This window comes from Magnolia sinica, chromosome 2, assembly GCF_029962835.1.
Source record: "Magnolia sinica isolate HGM2019 chromosome 2, MsV1, whole genome shotgun sequence".
NCBI classification, from domain to species: Eukaryota; Viridiplantae; Streptophyta; class Magnoliopsida; order Magnoliales; family Magnoliaceae; genus Magnolia; species Magnolia sinica.
Window position 1 is genome coordinate 133,141,220 of NC_080574.1, and position 19,299 is coordinate 133,160,518.

The following is a 19,299-nucleotide window of genomic DNA, read 5'->3' on the forward strand; positions in this document are numbered from 1 at the left end:
GGACCCTAAGCTTTTTATTGGAAAGAAAAATAGAAGAAAAGAAAGATTTAAGAAGAAAATGAGAAAGATAAGAGAAAAATAAAATTTCAAAGAATAACAGAGAGAATAGATTAGGCTTCAAACGTTGTTTTTTTTTTTTTCACCAATGTATGGGTTTTATTAGGTTTTACACGTTGGCAACATACCATCAATCTCCATTCACAAGAGAATTTTTATATCAAAACAAGAGAGCTTTGTTTTTTTTTTTTTTTTTTCCCTTCTTCAAGACATTCAATAATGGGCTAGGGCTAGATGTACAAGCCTTTCATAGTATCAAGATGAACTTTTTACAAAAAAAGGCTCTCTTTAATGAAAATCCTTACATTAAGACACTCATTAACTTTTTACGAAAAGACATGCTCAGATGAAAATCCCCAAATTAAGACGCTCAATGAAAGAAAACTTATTCATAATTGCCTAATCTCAACTAAATATCAAAATAAACCCATCATGAATAATCAATTAAATAAAAGAAATAAATCTAAACATCTTAAAGTCTACGATCAATGTGATTTAAGATCACGATGATCCAATCATCCGATCGACGTGTCATCGTAAACCAACGGTCCAAACTCCTCAAAAAGCAACCCACATGCATCTTCCTAATGTTGGGTTTTCGAAGATACACACTCATGCATGTGCGGTCTTCAATGTGGCCCACTTGGGCCTATGTAGTGGTCACCAAGCCAAAGTGAAAATGGAGCTGATCTCCTCATCCTCTGGTATACTCTGTAAAGTGTTTTGATGTCGTCATCAACTCCCCTGACTGAGAAGAATTCGCCTACGGTGAAATGAAGTTGCGATAATGCTCCAAGGCCTGGATTGAGCCGCTGAAGTTCTGTCTCTATAATCCACACACAATATGATATTGGCATGTTTTTCCACTTGATAAGATATTTTTGAAATCCTGAATGTTTGGCGAAAACCACTTGCTCGTTCAAAATATTCTGTCTTCTCTTTTTGTAGGTATAGATGATAAATGTGGCAAAGGCTGAGAAGAGGGATATGGTGATAGCCAAGGGTCATAGGACATGTCGTGTGGTTCATCATCTGGGTCCATGTGACGATCAGTGGAAGGGCCTTAGAATATATACAATATACGCATTGGGACCTAATCGTTTCAATATCTTATATGGTTTAGGGTTTTTAATTTCTTTACGATTCCTCGTGAAAACCGTTCTGGCCTTATCCTTATCATCACTTCATCGTCTATTTGAAGTTCTTTGAACATGTGGTGAGAGTCGGCAATTATTACTTTTCGTTGCTCACATTAATCCGTTTTCTAATTTCATTATGCAAATCATGGATATATTGCACATATGTATCTGTAGACTTTAATGGTTTATGGGAGACTGACATGGTAATGAGATCCATGGTCTTCATAGGCTTGTAACCATGCACTACCTTAAAAGGGCTATGCCTATTTGAAATTATGTGGAATGTCTATCACAGCACGTGCAGGAACTTTACGGAGCTTAGAATTATGACTCAATCCTAGAGAGAGAGAGAGAGAGAGAGAGAGAGAGAGAGAGAGAGAGAGAGAATAAGACCACTTAAAAATTCTTTGCTTAATTAATTAATTTACCAATTCAAATCGATAAGGAAAATAACAGTCTGTTACCCAAGTATTTTTTGATCAAAATTTTAAATTACATGGGCTGCCCCAGTCAATTGTTTCAGATCGTGAACCCACCTTTACAAGCAAAATTTGGAGGGAACTATTCAAGCTGCAAGGCACTGATTTCAGTTCTTCTTACCATCCCCAAACGGATGGACAATCTGAAGTTACAAATCGAATGGTGGAGATGTACCTTGGGTGTTTTACTAGCTCACAGCCCACGAATTGGGTCCGTTGGTTGCCATGGTTGAATTTTGTTACAATACAAGCCCATATTCAACAACAAAGACAAACCCATTCGAGATTGTCTATGGTAGGACACCCCCAACATTATGGTTGGTGATTTTACCGTTTTCAACAGTTTTCTATTTGAGTAGCAGGTTGATTATAATAAAATGCATCTTTTACTGAAAATTAATGAAATTCTCTTGGAGGCTGGTTTACCTTGAATCAAACCATTCTAGTAATCTTTCCTTTGTCTCGATCCCAATCAGAATTTTCTTTTTTATTGCTCTTCATCCAACTAGCTTTGCCGTTTCATCCGAGAAGGAACACAATTACTGCTCTTAAGGAGGCACGTAACAGCTTGTTATCAGAGACAGGCATGGAGGATCAACGCATTTTGTTGGGAAGCGCAGAAGGTGAGCCCTCAAGATATGACGGTCTACACGACTTTTGGAACCCTCACAAAGCAGAAGATTGACGCTCCAACAACCCGCTTATCTACTACTGGAGCAGATAGATCTATTCACATCTCTGATCTTACGGTGTAAGTGGCCCCGGATTGCGATATATGGATTAGATCGTCCCAAGGACAAGCCAAAATGGACAGACTACTGTGCACACTATATCTCTCTCCGTATACTCTCGGTATTTCTTACGATGCATTTAACGAGAGAGTCTCATCCTTTTTATAGGAAGGCATAAGAGTTTGGATGAGACCATATCATCCGGTCTTATCCCTATCTCCTATCATAAATCAAATTCAAAGTTGAATTTGAAATACAACAGAAAAGGAAAAAGCCAGAAGAAACATGGGACGTACCCACTAGTGATTGCTCACCAGTGGGCCCCACTAGCCTAGGTCCAACATCTCCCACTCAATTACATTGTGGGATAGGAACAAAAGATTTGTCCATCTGACTTGTCTAATAACAATCAAAGACCAAACATCGTGATCAAAAGAATTAGAGGCATGGGACCAGCTGGATCACCATAATCTTCTCACAGGTGCTTAAGTACTAAGTGACCACCTAACTAGTACTCAATAACCCAAGCTTTACAATGCCTATCCTAGTCCGCATGACCACATCAGATGGAGTTCACTCTCGGTCTGGAGTACTCGGCCAATATACGCACTTATTTAACTTATCGAGTTATTTTGAAAACTTGATTTTTCACAAACTTCGACTGAAACCAATTTAAAGCAATACTTATATATATATATATATATATATGCTTTTTAAGAAAAATATTGTTTGCAAAAGTCTAATAAAAATAACTCGATACTGCCGACGGATAAATCTTCAAGTGCGTATTTATAGTTCTAGAAACTTGGTATAGCTGTCACAGGATCTTCCTCACGCAAATGTGTAATTTTGAATTAATTAAGTCACTTTCCTAGTGTAACTAAGTCTAGCTAATCAAGGACCTTTCGTCATAGTACACTAAAGTAGCGACACTCATTCTCATTCTCATATACACAAGAAGAGGGTAGATAAGGACACAAAGAGTCACCTATGGGACTAGCTACTCACACGTTGCAATGATTAGATCGAATCAAAGCAATCTGTAGGTAAAAGGTCCCAGCACGTGGCTACAATCCACGTCGTAAAGTAGACAATATTAGGTGAATGTCGGGTCTACAATACGTAGGTCATTCTACATGAGGTACGACTCATCTCATAACCTCATAACCTGACTTTAAATTCAGGCCATAACATTGATCGCATATAACAGAATGATGCGATTATGCTATTCGACTTTATCAGTTTCATCTTCAATCTTTATAAGATTGTAGACGGATACGACTCACTCATATCCTCATCCTTTATTATTCAAAATAAAGAGAAGTTCATACCTCAATGTATAAACATGGCCCCGAATGTACCTCTCTTGTACATTCAAGGTTGGTCAACCCGTGCGAGTGGGTGACTAGCCTGCCGACAAAGATAGAAATCCTACATAATCTCAAGGTAAATGCTGATGATCTACTTACCTAGTTCATATTAGTGTTCAATACTGAATAAATGGAATATATTATTCATTAATGAAAGATCGAATGTATTACAAAACAAGTACATCAGTCAAACTTTCCTCAATCCCATCTGCCTGACGTGAACCTGAAATAGATCTCTAGCTATAGGTTTCGTCATGGGATCAGCCATCATCTCCTTAGTAGGAAGGTAGCTGAGGGCGACCTTCTTATCTCTCACTTGATCATGGACGTAGTGATACTTAATCTCAATATGCTTAGACTTCTGGTGCTGTTTAGGGTCCTTTGCCAAGTCAATGACAAAAGTATTATCTATCTTTAGCAATATAAGCTGACGAACACTAGGTACAACACCCAAATTTAATAGAAATTTGCGAACCCATACACACTCCTAAACTGTAGCACAACATACAATGTACGCGGCCTCCACAGATGCAAGAGCTGTGGATGTTTGTTTCTTACTCAACCATGAGATAGCTCCTCCTCCGAGTAAGAATACATACCCTGAAATAGACTTTCTCTCATTAGTGTCATTACCCCAAGCAACATCAAAATATCCTTTGAGCTCGAGGCTTGTGCTTTCATAACACAACATTAGGTCTTTTGTTCCTCTGAGATAGTGGAATATACGTTTGACAGCTTGCCAATGAGACTGTCCCGGGTTATTCTAATAACGGTAGACTATGCCAACTGCATAGCTAATATCCCGTCTAGTGCAAAGCATAGCATACATTAAGCTCCCAACTACACTGCGTAAGGTACCGAGGACATAGGCAATTTCTCAGCTTTAGTCTGGGGACACGATTTCCTGTCTAGCTTGTAGCTTTATCCATAGGGGTTTCAACAGCTTTCGAATTTTTCATCCTAAACCGCTCAAAAATCTTTTGTATATAGGTTACTTGAGACAAGCCTAAAAATTTCTTAGGACAATCCCTGATGATTTTTACCCCAAGAATAAAGTTAGCTTTACCGAGGTCTTTCATCTCAAAGTTCGAAAATAGCCAATCTTTAGTCAATATCAACAATTGTATGCCATTACCAGCTAACAGGATATCGTCTACATATAGAGATAGTATCAGAAAAGATCTTCCAGACCGTTTCATGTATACACAATGATCTTCTTCACTCATCGTGAATCCAAAAGTAGTGATGGCCAAGTGGAACCTCATGTACCACTGTCTTGAAGATTGCTTTAGCCCATAGATAGATTTCAACAACTTGCAGACTTTCTTTAGATACTTTTTGTCCACATAACCCATGGACTGTTGCATATATATTTCTTCATCCAAGTTACCATTTAAGAATGTGGTCTTTACATCCATCTGATATAATTCTAAGTTTAAACTTGTGACAATGGACAAGATCATGCGGATTGAGGAGAACATTGCAACAGGTGAAAAGGTCTCCTCATAATCAATGCCTTCTTGTTGTGTAAAACCTTTAGCAACTAAATCGTGCTTTATACTTGTCCACTATACCATTTGCCTTTCTTTTGATCTTTAGTACCTATTTCTTACCTATCGCTTTGCTATTGGAAGGTAGATCAACAAGTTCCTAGACTTTATTTTTCTCTATGGAAGCGATCTATTCGTCCATAGCATTCACCCAATCGGCCGAGTCAGAAGATAATAATGCATTCTTATATGAATCAAGTTCATCATCATCAACTGAGACGCATGAGAATGTTTGCCCCTTAATATCGAAGTATCTTCGGGGAATCAATCCTCTTTCGCTTCGACGTAACTTATAAGCCTGCTAAGATGTCCTCCTACTGTCCTGACGAATTATAGGAGCATCATCATCTTGAGAAGCATAACTCCTACTCTCCTGATATACATCGGGTATTTCAAAAAGTTGTATTTGAATCTTTTGCTTCATTCAGCTTGGGTATCTATCTTCAACAAAGGTCACGTCTCGAGATTCTATCTCAATCCATCGTCTATGGTCCTCATAAACTAGAACATATCCCTTTAAATGCATAGGGTACCTAATGAACACGCATTCAATGGTTTTACTATCAAATTTACCTCTATGCAGAATAGGTAGCAAAACATATCCTAAAGATCCCCAAGAGCATAGGTTGGCTAGAGAAGGAGTCCTCCCAGACCACATCTCATATGGAGTCTTATGAATGGATTTGGATGAGATTTTATTATGGACGTAAACGGTTGTTAACAGTGCGTCTCCCTAGAATGTGGTAGAGAGATTGGATTATGCCATCATCGATCTAACCATGTCTAATAATGTCCCATTCCTTTTCTCTGCAACACCATTTTGTTGTGGAGTGTAAACCATTGTGTACTGCCGAACAATATCAACGTTTTCACAATATAATTTAAACATTTCAGATGTATACTCGCCACCTCTATCAGATCGAAGGATTTTAATCTTTTTCTCAAGCTGATTTTTCACCTCAGTTTTATATTTAAGAAAACAATCAAAAGCTTTAGATTTGTGTGAGATGAGATACACATATTCATAGCGCGAGTAATCGTCAATGAAAGTGACAAAGTATTGACATCCGTTTCTGGCATGTACATTAAAAGGGTCCATAAATATCTGAACGGATTATCTCTAGTGTGCCCTTGGACCTAGCCACTTTGGAAAATGATTTTTTCGAAGTCTTCCTGGACACAATGTTCACAAAATGACAAATCAACTTTGGATAAAGAGTCTAACAGACTAAAACGTACTAGTCTTGTCATGCGATCCTTTCCTATGTGACCTAACCTCGCATGCCATTTTTGAAATTCAGATACTACAGTTTCATTCGACATAACAGATAAAGCAAGAGAGACATTATTATAATCTATGCCCAGAATAAATAAATTTGAAATTAAATTTTTCCATGCAGAGATGAGGTTATTTTGTCTCAAAGAAATTTTTTTCCCAGAAAATCGAATATCAAAACCATTATATAATAACCTAGAAATAGAAATTAAATTCCGACACATCCCCGGTGCATAAAGAGTATCACGGAGGATTATTATTCGCCCTATGTGCGTACGGAGATGGAAAACGACAATCCCTTGTATGTCTTCGACAGCATTATTTCCCATATATACCTTATAACTTCCCTTAGCTATAGTCCGAAATTCCTCGAGTCCTCGACGACTCCATATCACTTGCTTTGTTGCGCCTGAGTCCAAAATCCACTCATTAGATATAGTATCAATGGAAAGAATTTCAGAACAAACGCCTACATACAAAGTATCTAGTGACTGAGAAATTACCGTCTTTTTATGGGCACATTGCCGAGCATAATGACCAAAATTTTCGCAGACAAAGCAGACTATTTTTATCTTTTTCTGTTTCTTCTTTTCATTTCCCTTCTTGAGATTTGGAGGAGGTACTGTGGTTTTCCGTTCTTAGTTATTCTTTTTTGCATTCTTATGAACTTTGAACCGTTTCTTGTTAGCTTGCCTCTTATGGGTCTCTGCTACAAAGGCTTTGGCCGAACTTGGCTAAATTGCATTCATTTCAATCTCACGTACCAAGTCGCCACAAAAGTTTCTGAACGTAGTGATGGAATCAGTATGATTCAGAATTCTTTTAATTTGGGCTCAAGATTCAGGCAAGGAACGGTGCATTGTTATAATCTTTTGATTTTCAGTCAATTTACACCCAACATTCCTAAGGGCACCTATCATTTGCTCTATTTTACGGATATAATCTTTGATGGGGCAGTCGACAGGCATCCTATACTCCTGGAATTCTAATTCCATTGCCCGAACTCTCGCATCTGATTTCTGCGCATAGGCATTTGTCAGTGCTTCCTAGATTTCCTTAGTAGTTTCATGCACTTCATACGCACGTATGAGTTCTTTGTGCACAGTGCTAAGAAGGACATTACGAGCTGAACGATTCTGTTTTTGCCACTTATTGTAAGAAGTCATCGCAACATTATATTCTTGTAAATTCTCGTTTTCAGCCAATATGGGTTCCTCTTGAACTTCATCGAGTGTGTGTGATATGTCGTCCTCGTCCAGAAGGCATCGCACCGTGCGGACCAGTCTTTGCAGTTGTTGCCACCGAAATGTTGTCCTTTTAGCTGTTCAGCAATTAACGCTTTAGTAGCCATCTCTACATTGCATAAGTATCACTACTTAGTTATGATCTAAGGTATTGACACTAATCATCAGCATTTCTACGTGTTATATAAAATTTTAGAGTATAAAAATTGTCAACACATCTTAACGAGATCTGAAAGTCCACATACCCGAATGAGCGGTGTAAAACAATCAAGTTCTCTTTTTAAGATGAAATTGATGCTTTTATAAAATTATAATTGTATAACTTGCAACCTTCCATTACTTGATTGCACGCATCATTTGGTGGATGAGAATAAACTCCCACTCAGGTTATGCACAACCTTTATCTATAGGGAGCATCTAAGCACTAAGTTTTATATTTTCCAATGAAAAATTAAGAGGGGCTTAGATCTAAACATATCAAGCCTAATTATATCAGATATATAAACATCATCATCAGAAAAATATAGAAAGTGCTTAAATATGAAAAGAGTTCAGTTTTCACTAGTGATCACGTCCATTAGAGATAGATTCGATCATCACCATTAATGATCATTATTGATAATGAATCCTTTCATCAATATTGATCATCATGGTCGATGATCATTTCGATCACTAATGATCTCTTGATCAACAGTGAAGAAAATGTTATAAAGAAAACAACAACATTCATATGCATATACATGTGCATGTAAAAAAAAAAGAGAGAAATATACATATTACTTGCAAGAAAGCTGTAGGGTTTTGGGTTACCACAACAGTGCAACTGGACCATAGTTTATTGATCCAACAGTTGATATTATGGGCCCTACATTGTATATTCCATATGTCCATAATCCAGTTGATGTAATAATCTAATCCCTTCATTTTATTAGATGATAGGATTATTCAATTTAGGATATATTTATTTCAGGGAAGATCGATAGTGAGACCAGCAATCTTAGCGGTGTAGATCAATGAAAAATGGACCCAATTGTACAAAATTGAAAACCTGAGCAGTATGCCAATCCCAGGGTCCATATATAACATAAGCATACAGCCAACACGTGTGGCTGATGAGCCCACATGCACATCAGCCAACACGTGTGTACATTAGCCAATACGTGTATATAGCTGAGTGTGTGTACAACAGCCAACACGTGTGTACATCAGCCAATTCAAGTGCACATCAATAAAGAGTGGTATCGTATGGGTGGAATATATTTCATGTACATGTGCCACATTGCCACAGGTGACATGTAACTGGTAGTTTTTTGTACCGAGTAAACTGTTTTGGGCCAACTTCAAATGTATGTGGTTTATCCATGCCGTACATCCATGTGGCCCACTTGATAATTATATCTTTTGCCAGATGGATGGATGGTTTGGATACAACACATACCTCGTGTTAAGACTCACATGTCTTGTTGAGTTTTGGAACCCTCACAAAGCAGAATATTGACGCTCCAACGACCTGCCTATCTACTACTGGAGTAGATGGATCTATTCACACCTCTGATCCTACGGTATAAGTGGCCCCGGATTGTGATCTATGGATTAGATCGTTCCAAGGACAAGCCAAAATGGACAGACTATTGTGCACACTATATCTCTCTTCGTATACTCTCAGTATTTCTTATGATGCATTTAACGAGAGAGAGTCTCATCCATTTTATAGGAAGGCATAAGAGTTTTGGATGAGACTATATCATCTGGTCTTATCCCTATCTCCTATTATAAATCAATTCAAAGTTGAATTTGAAATATAACAGAAAAGGAAAAAGCCAGAAGAAACATGGGACGTACTCACTAGTGATTGCTCACTAGTTGGCCCCATTGGCCTAGGTCCAACACATTTGAAGATTAGAAGATGAGGTGGGTTCTTTGTAATCAGGCCAAGAGCGCCAATTCAAGGAGCTTGATGAGTTATTTGCAGCCATGAACACCCGATTCGACCAACTGTTCGCACCACGTGTGGAACAAGGTGAAACTTCTCACAACTACATCGGCATAGTCGGTGGCTTTAACGCCCATAATGGGGCAAGTCAGCTGGGGTCCACCGGGTCCTACCTTCCAAAACTCTAGTTGAATGGCAGTGACGACCCAACTAGTTGGCTTTGCCGGACTAATCATTTTTTTGAGTTTCATCAGACACTAGGAGTTCCCTTGGCTTCCTTTCACTGATAAGTGCTGAAAATAAGTTTTACCAAACATGCCCTAAGCCCACAAAATGACTGATGGACAATCCATGTTTAGAGGAGTGAAATGAAGGGTTGAAATATTCCAATATGAAAATTTCTTTATGAAAAGATTCATTTTACATAACATTAGCAGCTATTGAATTAGGGGAAGAGAGAGAGAGAGAGAGAGAGAGAGAGAGAGAGAGAGAGAGAGAGAGAGAGAGAGAGAGAGAGAGAGGACAAAAAGAAAAAAGAAAAAAGGAGAGGACTATCAAACGGAGAAAGGGTTGAAATTAGTCCAATTTAAGATTTATTTATTTTAGGAGCCTATCAAACAACTGAAAAGACGCATTTAACATACATTGTTGAGGGAGAGAAGTAGGTAGTTGATGAATTAGAACAAAGAACATAAAAGACAAGAAAAGAAAAAGAAGAGAGCAAAAGAGAGGACTACCACATCATCAACTCTGTTGGAAGGATCTTAGCTTTCATATCATGTGTTTATTGGGATGCTAGAGTTGTTAACTCTATCCTTAGCCTTCCTTGCCTGTTGAGAAAGAAGAAAAAAGCAAGAAAGAAAAACAAAATGTGCATTGTTTAAGGTTATTTCATGTATATGAAGGAATCATAATTACATTCTTTTTAAATCCAACTTGGAAGTAACAAGGGTCCTTACTCATGCCTCGGTGGTAGACTCACAAGAGTTTCAACACGAGGTTATGGGTTCAAGTACCCATTGTGTTGAAATCCCACTGTGGCATACCCATTGTGGTGAAATCCCACTGTGGCGTGATGTGAGTGTGTGGGTGTGAATGCGTGTGTAAAATAAATAAATAAATAAAATCAAAAAAAAAAAAACTTGGAAACAACAAAATTGCAATTTGGATCTAGTCCCTACATGTGAACACTGAAAAGAGGCAATTGCAATTTTTTCATTTCCACTTAATTGAACAAGAGGCCTAGTTCCCTCTTTGTTTCGAACAGGAACTTCCTGTTTCAGAACTTAGTTTGTAGATGTTGGGCATATGGTTGATCTCTATTGATCTGATCGTTCCCATGGATGGACCATTCCCCGAATATCCTCTCAATTGGTCAACTCTAACCTTCCCATTGTTGGCATGCAAATATATGGTAAAAAAGAAATGCATGAACAAACAACATTCAATGGTGGAAAAGGCCAAATATTTCATGGCTAGGATGTTCCAATTTGGGAGATTTGGGGGGAATGGTCTATCCATGATGGGGCCTGTAACTTGTAAGATCAATGGCTCGGATAAAGCCACCATGGGCCCCACATCTACAAAGTAGGTTCCGAACTTCCTAGTTCAGACCAAATAGAGAACTCAACCTCATTGAACAATTATAGTTGTTCGGTTCAATATTGTAGTTTGAACATGTCAAAGTAACAAAGATGGTCCCAATATCATGTACTCATGTGAGAGCTCTTGTGAGGAAACCTAATTATAGTAAAATTCATTTTCCTTTCGGTTCTTATTTAGAAAGAAATCACTTACCTCTTGATCCCAATTAGTGCGGAGTGTTATTGCTGTAAGTAACACTATCTGCACGAAAAGTGCACATATGATCCCCATCCAAAGGCCCTGATTACAGCAATTTCAACAAAGGTAACATTAAGAATAGATATTGCTTCGCACACCCACTAAAAATACTAATTCTACATGTTGCGGCGCATGCCAATGGGCCCCACTATGTGGATGCATTGGCTCAAAGATCACATAGATCCAATCATTGAGTGATATTCAGCACATGTGCTTGCCACTTTTTGAATCAACCTATTTTTTTTATACGACCAGTGAGATCGTATTGGGGTGGTCTACCTGATGCACAACCTAGATGTAGCACGTGTGCCACATTCTCATGTGTTGGGATGTCTGTTTGTCTATTGAATTAGCAAATCTTTTTGGTTTCTCTCAAAAATTTGAAATTTGATTTGCTTTTGTGTTGTGGGTTTTGTCCCACATCGGATTTGCCTAAGGAATTTCTCACGTATATAAGATGTGCTTTTCACCCTGTGGCTTGAGCCCTATTTAGGGGGCATGTGAATTTGGTACTATGGAGGGCTATGCCATTAGCTCTATTCTATGCTGTAGGCAACACATGTGCATGCTGTGCCGAGCCGAGCAGAGCCAAGCCTTTGTTTTGAAAGAAAGAGATGTGTCTGCAAATCCTTTCGAAAGGGTGCTTAATGCACCACTTCAAAATCTATATAAGGACTTCCATTCCACTTTGCAAATCACGAAAATAATTTTATGCTCTCCTATGAAAAACTCTCTTTGTTGCTTTTGCTTTTTTTTTTTTTTTTTTGTTCTAAATGGTTGCTAAGTTTGCCGCTAAGTCAACTCACCACTTTTGGGTTAAATTGCAAGTTGTTCGAGCCTGAGGTATAGTGAGTGCATTGCTGGGACTGGGTCATAGTCGTTGTATCCTGGAGGTTGATTACTTCGGAAACCTGTGGCACTTGGGACACTGTCCAAGGGGAGCAAATTTTATTTTAAGCTGAGTGACTCACGTAACGCCTCAACTCTAACTCTATAAGTCTTCTATCTGATTTCTTTTATTTTCTTTTTTGTTTTCAGTTTTAATAACCTACTTGATTCAACCAAATATTCCAACACAATATAGCCATGAAAGATGGAAGCTCACCTTTCCTCCAACATGGAAGACGAGAGCCAAGAGAACAGCAGTTGGAATGCCCACGATGTAGTAAGCTCCAAAGTTAATGAGAGCGCCGATCTTTTGCCACCCGCATCCTCTAGCAGTTCCTAAATGATTAAATATTTTATAAGTCCATGACTGATACAAATTGAAAAATCTTCATAAATATGAAAATGGAAATGACTAAAAGCTACTATAAATACGATTGTCATGTGCATAAATCTAGAACACACTGAATCGACTCAGTTGAATTGCAAGTGCAGTCACTTCTTACAACTTCAGCTAATTAAATTGCGAAAAAGAAAAAGGGTTTATTCAGATTCATTTTCTGAACAATATGGTAAATCTTGGGTTTATTTGTTTCTAATGCAATATCCAAATACATTCCTATGATGATTCATGAAACCATGTTTAAATATTGAGTCAGGACTCCAGGTCAACTCAACTGGGTGACATTGAGTTGATTTGGGTTTTGGGTTTTTGAACTATGGTTATGTGGATAAAAATCAAAGCAAATCCATAGCTAATTGCGAAGAAATAAAAAATAACAATGATTAGTTTAAGAAAAATGAAATTTGCAAAATGACACAGTTATCTAAGTGCTGTAGGGTGATTACAGAAATTGCGGACTAAGATGTTTATGTCAATCAATAACAACCATCCGGAAAGTAATCAGACCTGAAAGCACGCATTGGATTCCATCCATGAAGACCGAGAGCGCAACTGTTGGCATCAAGGTCGCTAAATATTTCACCACTTCTACCTCATTGCTATATACATAACCCCAAATGTTGCCCACCAAGATTGTGGCTAGCCCTACAACTGCACCTAGTGAAATGGCCATGAATACCACAACACATACCGCTAAGCATGCAGCTTGTGGACGCCCGGCGCCCAATTCATTTGAAACTCTTGTACTGAAAGCAGAACACATGAACTCACCACTTTGGATGTTTCCTTCATAATGGATTGAATAAATTGCAATTCAGTTAAGTTGGGCATCCAAACACCAATCTGGCATTCTAATCTACTTACCTGACTGCACTGCTGAGACCAAATGGGATCATGTAGGCCATCGAAGATGTGTTAAGGCTGGGGTTGGAGTTGACAGTTAGTGTGACGGACTAGAAATTGAAAGTCATATTTACAAAGTTGCAATTGATGGAGTGGACAACTGCAAATAATCGAATGGCAAATTCTACAATCAAATGGCTATTTTTACCTTATTGATAGGACTGATGTTTCGAGCTTTGGATTAGGAAGAAGACCAGATAAGAGAACAATCATCTCAAACGACCAGACCTCCAAGCTGCATCCAGTTGCGGAGAAATGTTCATTGCATATACGTCGGCATCAAAATAGTGTATATTCTTAATGCTGAGTATGGATGATCAATTGAACTTGGAATTCATTCAGGGGAATAATCACATTGTTTGTTCATATGGTAATTACCATGTGTTAGAGCTGTGTGGGGCCCACCATGATTTTGAGTGCAATCCAACTCATCCATTAGATGTGCACCCCCCCTCCCCCAATGTTATGCCTAGATACCAAAATCCAGCCTCATCTGTAATTCATGTGGGTCACACCAAAGGGAAAAATGGGGGACATCAGGTATGGGGATGCCCACTGTAGAAGCTTCCCGCTGGGACGTGGGGCCACTGTATTATGCGTTGTGTCAATCAGGTGCATGCCACTAGGATGAAGAGGCCCACTGAAACTCAAGCCAATCTAGATTTTAGGTGGACAACAAGAAGTGAATACATGTAGGTTTTAGGCATGACTGTACATTGCTCCCTGTGGTGTGTCCCCCCTAAGTTTTTGATAGGGATAATTTGCTGGATGGGCCCCAGACAGTTCGAACGCATGTGATCATTCCCCATTCATTCAATTCATTATATAGGAAATGACCAAGGTGACTTAGTAAGGATTGTGCAGATTTTAACTGAAGATGATAACCAAACCCCAAATTGCAATTTTGTGTATTTTAAGTGAAGTTAAAACGACAACTACTGCAATTTGGGTGCTAGTCCCTTATTACTAATTGAGTGGCGCTAGCACCATTTTGGTCATCTACTCTTTATTGAATCGGAAACTAATGTGGATTCAATACAATTGAACATCCAAACACAGCCTGATTGCAACAGTGGTATTTCCCTTACCAAACCATAAGAGCTGAAGGAACAGCGAGTCTTAGGAAGTTGAGAGTATCATTCAAGGCCTCCTTTGATAAACCAGTCCAAGTCTTCTTGCAAGCAGAGGAGAAGTTCACATAAATCGCCAACAAGGCCACATTGACCCAATAAGAGATGCCAATCGCCAAGGCGGCCCCTCTGTTTCCAAGGCCGGATTTGAATACCAAAACCCAACACACGACAATGTGTAGTAGAACTGTGATTCCAGTGCTTATCATCATTGGAGTGACATTGTTTTGGGTCTGTAGGAAACGAACATGGCATTGAAGGAGACCATAAGCGAAAATGCTCGGTACCATCCAACGAGCATACAGACCGGCTTCCATCGATATCATAGGATCCTGTCCAAGGGCCACGAGAATTCGGCCCGTGTAGGCCCAAATGAAAGAAATGGGAATGCTTACAATTGTTAGGACAACCATCGCCCTCTGCATGTGAATGCCAAGCATATGATACTGTTCAGCTCCGTATGCCTGCCCACACAACGTATCCAATGCACTTCCCATTCCCATCTGATGAGAAGAAAAAAAAGAATGAGACAGATTAAGCATTCATAAATGCTGATGGATTGAGAAACTAAGGGCCCGTTTGGATACCACCAAATAAGTTACTTTTTCTACTTACAGTAGTAAATTAGTAACTTATTTGAGATAAGTAGGTTTGGTTTATTATCAATTATAAATAGTTTTTTTTTATTTATTTAAAGTTACTTAATCACTTCAGTTTAATAAGTAAAAATCAAGATAAGCTACTTAAGGCATAAATAGCTTATCTTAAGTAACTTATGATCTAAATGTCCCCCAGATGACAAGATACATGTGTTTCGACTACTGCCCATCCATACGGTGGCCCATGAAATGGATGCCATTAGTGACATGTTTATAAACTATATGATCTAATTTAGAATAAAAATAGCTGAAATTTGGTAAAAATGAGAATTGTAGAGTGAATCCAAGGTTTTGTGACATTGAACATAGGGCAGAGTTATAGAAATCTGATTTTCTCATTTTAAAAATAAAAAGGAAAAAGAAAAAAGAAAAAAAGAAGTGAGGGTGCATTAGGATTTTCAATAAAATTGAATTGCAAATCAAAGCGTGTCTACCACCACTTCATCCATGAAGGGAACTAGTCAGTAAATTGAAATTATTCGAAGCACATGGAACCATAATTAGGTGTTTGGTTGTGATGGATTAAAATGGTGTCAGCACTTTGGTTCTGCCCTCTATAATGATTTGAACGGATTGCAATTCAATTCACAATTACCGGAATGAATTGCGATTCAGTTCAATCACACACCCTGGATCTTATTAAACAATAAGTGAGGATTCGTTTTTAATATCAATGATTTTGTGTGGCATTTGAAAGAATAATTCTCCTTTGTCCACCACAAACTCATACCTGAAAATGTTGCTAGCAATGCCATCACAAGATGAGAGCTTTGATCTTCCTCTCTGCACTCTCCCTTGAGTTGCAAGTTGGTGAGGGGAATGTCTTGCAAAAGGTGAGAGGAGAGTGGAGACAGAGACTTGCATATATGGTGGTCTGTGAGAATCCCAAACCCATCAAGAGTCCTTAATCCCCAAGTCTCCATAGTAACGGATACCTCCAATACAACTACACTTCTTGACATGTGAAGGTGCAACTAGCTGAAATTGTGTATACATGATCATTAACAAAGTGAGCCACACTGGCATGCCCATATTCAGCATCTAACGGCTAGATCCAATCTGGTTTTGTGGAAGCCTGTGTGGCCTGGTAGGCTCCCCAAAAATTAGAAAACAATGACATTGAGATTTAAAGAGTTTCGAAATGATGAAGTCACTTCGAAAACCTTGAGGGAGCATTTGGATTCGCTATCAAATTGAATTGCAATAATTAGTCTAATAAAGTCACAATAACCAAATTGTAGTTACCTTCACTAGCATTCACATCGAGGGAGTAAGCTCCAAAATCAGAGTTGCTCTACTTTCAAGTCGAACTTAGAACACCGAAAACGATGAAGGGGAGAAGAGTGTTTTTGAAGAAAAAAGAGATACATATAGATAGATTCCTAAACTCATGAAAACAACACAACCGGAGATTGTGGATACAAACAATGGGCAATATCATTAAAATTTCAGCATTTCCTCTCGACTGAATTGAATGTTCGAGATTTGCCGCACTTGTGCATCCAAACACAACCTTGGCCGTGGATTAATACCAAGTTGAATTGAAATAATTAGTTCAAATGAAAGAGAGGATAGGAGAAAATAGAATTTACCTAGTATTCCCTTTCAAGTTCAACATGAAAGCAAAGACAATTAAATTCCTTTGATATCGATCTAAGCAAATTCAATTTCGCCATTTCCACTCTCTCAAACCGCTTAATTGGAATTCAATTCAATAATGCATCCAAACGCAGCCTAATTATCTTTTGTTCACCAAAAAACCATTCTGATTTAATCAATCTATAACATTGAATTTGATTGCTGAAAACCAGTTTCTGTTACAAGAGTTTTATGAAGCCAAAGTTCCCCTCAGGCAGCCATATTGCATACATCAACTAGGGCCTGCCATCTATATGACCTGGCCCAAAAATCAGCCAGCTGGTCCATTCATCAGGTAGGCCACAGTGCAGGTTGAAATGGACTGTTGGCAATTTTTTTAATTGCACATTGTTCTCTAACAGGTGCAGGCCGGGGGCACTCGATGAGGTGAATTGCCTGATCTTCTCGGGAGCGGATTAGGTGTGGCCCAGCCTCACCCAAGACAGTGTGGTCCTTACCGTGGGGCCCACCTTGATGTATGTATTCTACATCCATGCTATCCATTCATTTTTCCAGATTTTTGAGGGCATGAGCCACCATAGGAAATAGTGGTGATTGAACACACTACCATTAAAAATTTCATAGGGCCCACTGTAACGTTTCAGTAATGTTTATTTGCCATCCAACCTGTTGATAAGGGCACATAAACATGTATGAAGGAAAAAAAACAATTATCAGCTTGATCAAAAACCCTTGTAGCCCATTAATGGTCAATCACCACCATTTCCTATGGTATGGTCCACCCGAGAATTGGATCTGCTTCATTTTTGGGCTAATGTCCTAAATTAATCTGGAAAAACGGATGGACGGTTTGGATATAGAATACATACATCAAGGTGGGCCCCACGGTAAGGACCACGCCTAATCCGCTCCTGATCTTCTCATCTAGATGGGACCCACCTGATGTTTGCACAACAAAACTTGCAATGACCCTAACCATCCAAACCATGCATTCTCCAAGGCACTAATCAGATGGTTAGGATTGTCGGATCGAAATGATTCAATTCTTCAGAGACTCAGCCAATCAATGGCATGGTCTTACAGAGGAACAATCCAGTTTGATGAATGGACCATTTATTCTGTAATTACTTCTAGCCATCCGTTTCACAAGCCATCAATTAAATGGTTAGGATAACCCAAGTGAGTGTGAATGTAGCTGGCTGGCCTGAGTCCGGAGAAAATGGACGGTCCAGATCACGCAATAAAAACAGTTGAGGAGAAAATGGAAAGGGACCAACATACCAGTAAGCTAAAACCAGTGACCCCACCAAAGGAAGTGGCCATGGAAGCACTGGATAGAGAGAGCTCACCAAGGTGGCCCACAAACATCACTGATATCATCCTCAAACTGAACTGTAAAAGGTTAATTACTATCAAAGGCCCACACAAAAGCACCTGCTTCTTTATTTCTCCTAATATCTCTCTCTTCCTACCGCCTTCCAATTCAATGCCCTTTTCAGAGCAGCTTTGAAGAAGAGGAGATTGGAGAGATGATGGGCCAGCTTCATCTCCTTCCATCTCTCTCTCTCTCTCTCTCTCTCTCTCTCTCTCTCTCTCTCTCTCTCTCTCTCTTCTCTTTGTTGAAAATCAGTGCTTTTTAAAATAATAAAAATGAAAATTTGAATTTTTCAAATTTTTGGGATTTTCCCGCCAAAATGTTTTTTGAATTTTTTGAATTAAAAAAAGTGCAATGTGTGTGTGTTTTGTCTCACATCAGAAATGTGAAGAAAACTTTTGTAGTTTATATGTGGACTTGTGAAGAGTATTCGTACTTGGAGTTTTTGGAGGAGATGAAACATGAGCTGCGTGTTCCAGTGTGTACACACGCGCGCGCTCGATCTCGGGCACGGGCATGGGCAGTGTGATTGTAGTGGCGCTAGATAGCGCACTTTACACTTTTCTGGACCATTGAATACCACATAGCAATGGTACTATACCTGATGCCTATATAAACTAGACTATTCCAGTCCGATTTCATCATCTCAACACATCATCTCTCTCATCAAATCAGATGTGATCCATAGCTCCACTCTAAAATATTTAAAACATCTCCACCGTCT

At 38.8% G+C, this 19,299-nt stretch overlaps 1 protein-coding gene across 3 annotated transcripts; it reads right to left on the reverse strand.

The window, feature by feature from the left end:
* Positions 1 to 10,329: 10,329 nt before the first annotated feature.
* LOC131237714 (protein DETOXIFICATION 16-like) lies at positions 10,330 to 18,806 on the reverse strand. 3 transcript variants are annotated; one of them, XM_058235645.1, is made up of 9 exons: positions 18,482 to 18,806; positions 15,338 to 15,445; positions 14,901 to 15,175; positions 13,961 to 14,047; positions 13,774 to 13,830; positions 13,417 to 13,655; positions 12,727 to 12,845; positions 11,577 to 11,663; positions 10,330 to 10,609 (listed from the first exon to the last, which is right to left on the reverse strand). In XM_058235645.1, the coding sequence occupies exons 1-9, from the start codon at positions 18,755 to 18,757 to the stop codon at positions 10,556 to 10,558; spliced, it is 1,302 nt and encodes a 433-aa protein (XP_058091628.1). In that variant the 5' UTR covers positions 18,758 to 18,806; the 3' UTR covers positions 10,330 to 10,555. The 3 variants fall into 3 exon arrangements, with proteins under 3 accessions (XP_058091628.1, XP_058091626.1, XP_058091627.1); XM_058235643.1 differs by having other exon boundaries at positions 14,901 to 15,445; XM_058235644.1 differs by lacking the exon at positions 11,577 to 11,663 and having other exon boundaries at positions 14,901 to 15,445.
* Between the last annotated feature and the right edge of the window lie 493 nt (positions 18,807 to 19,299).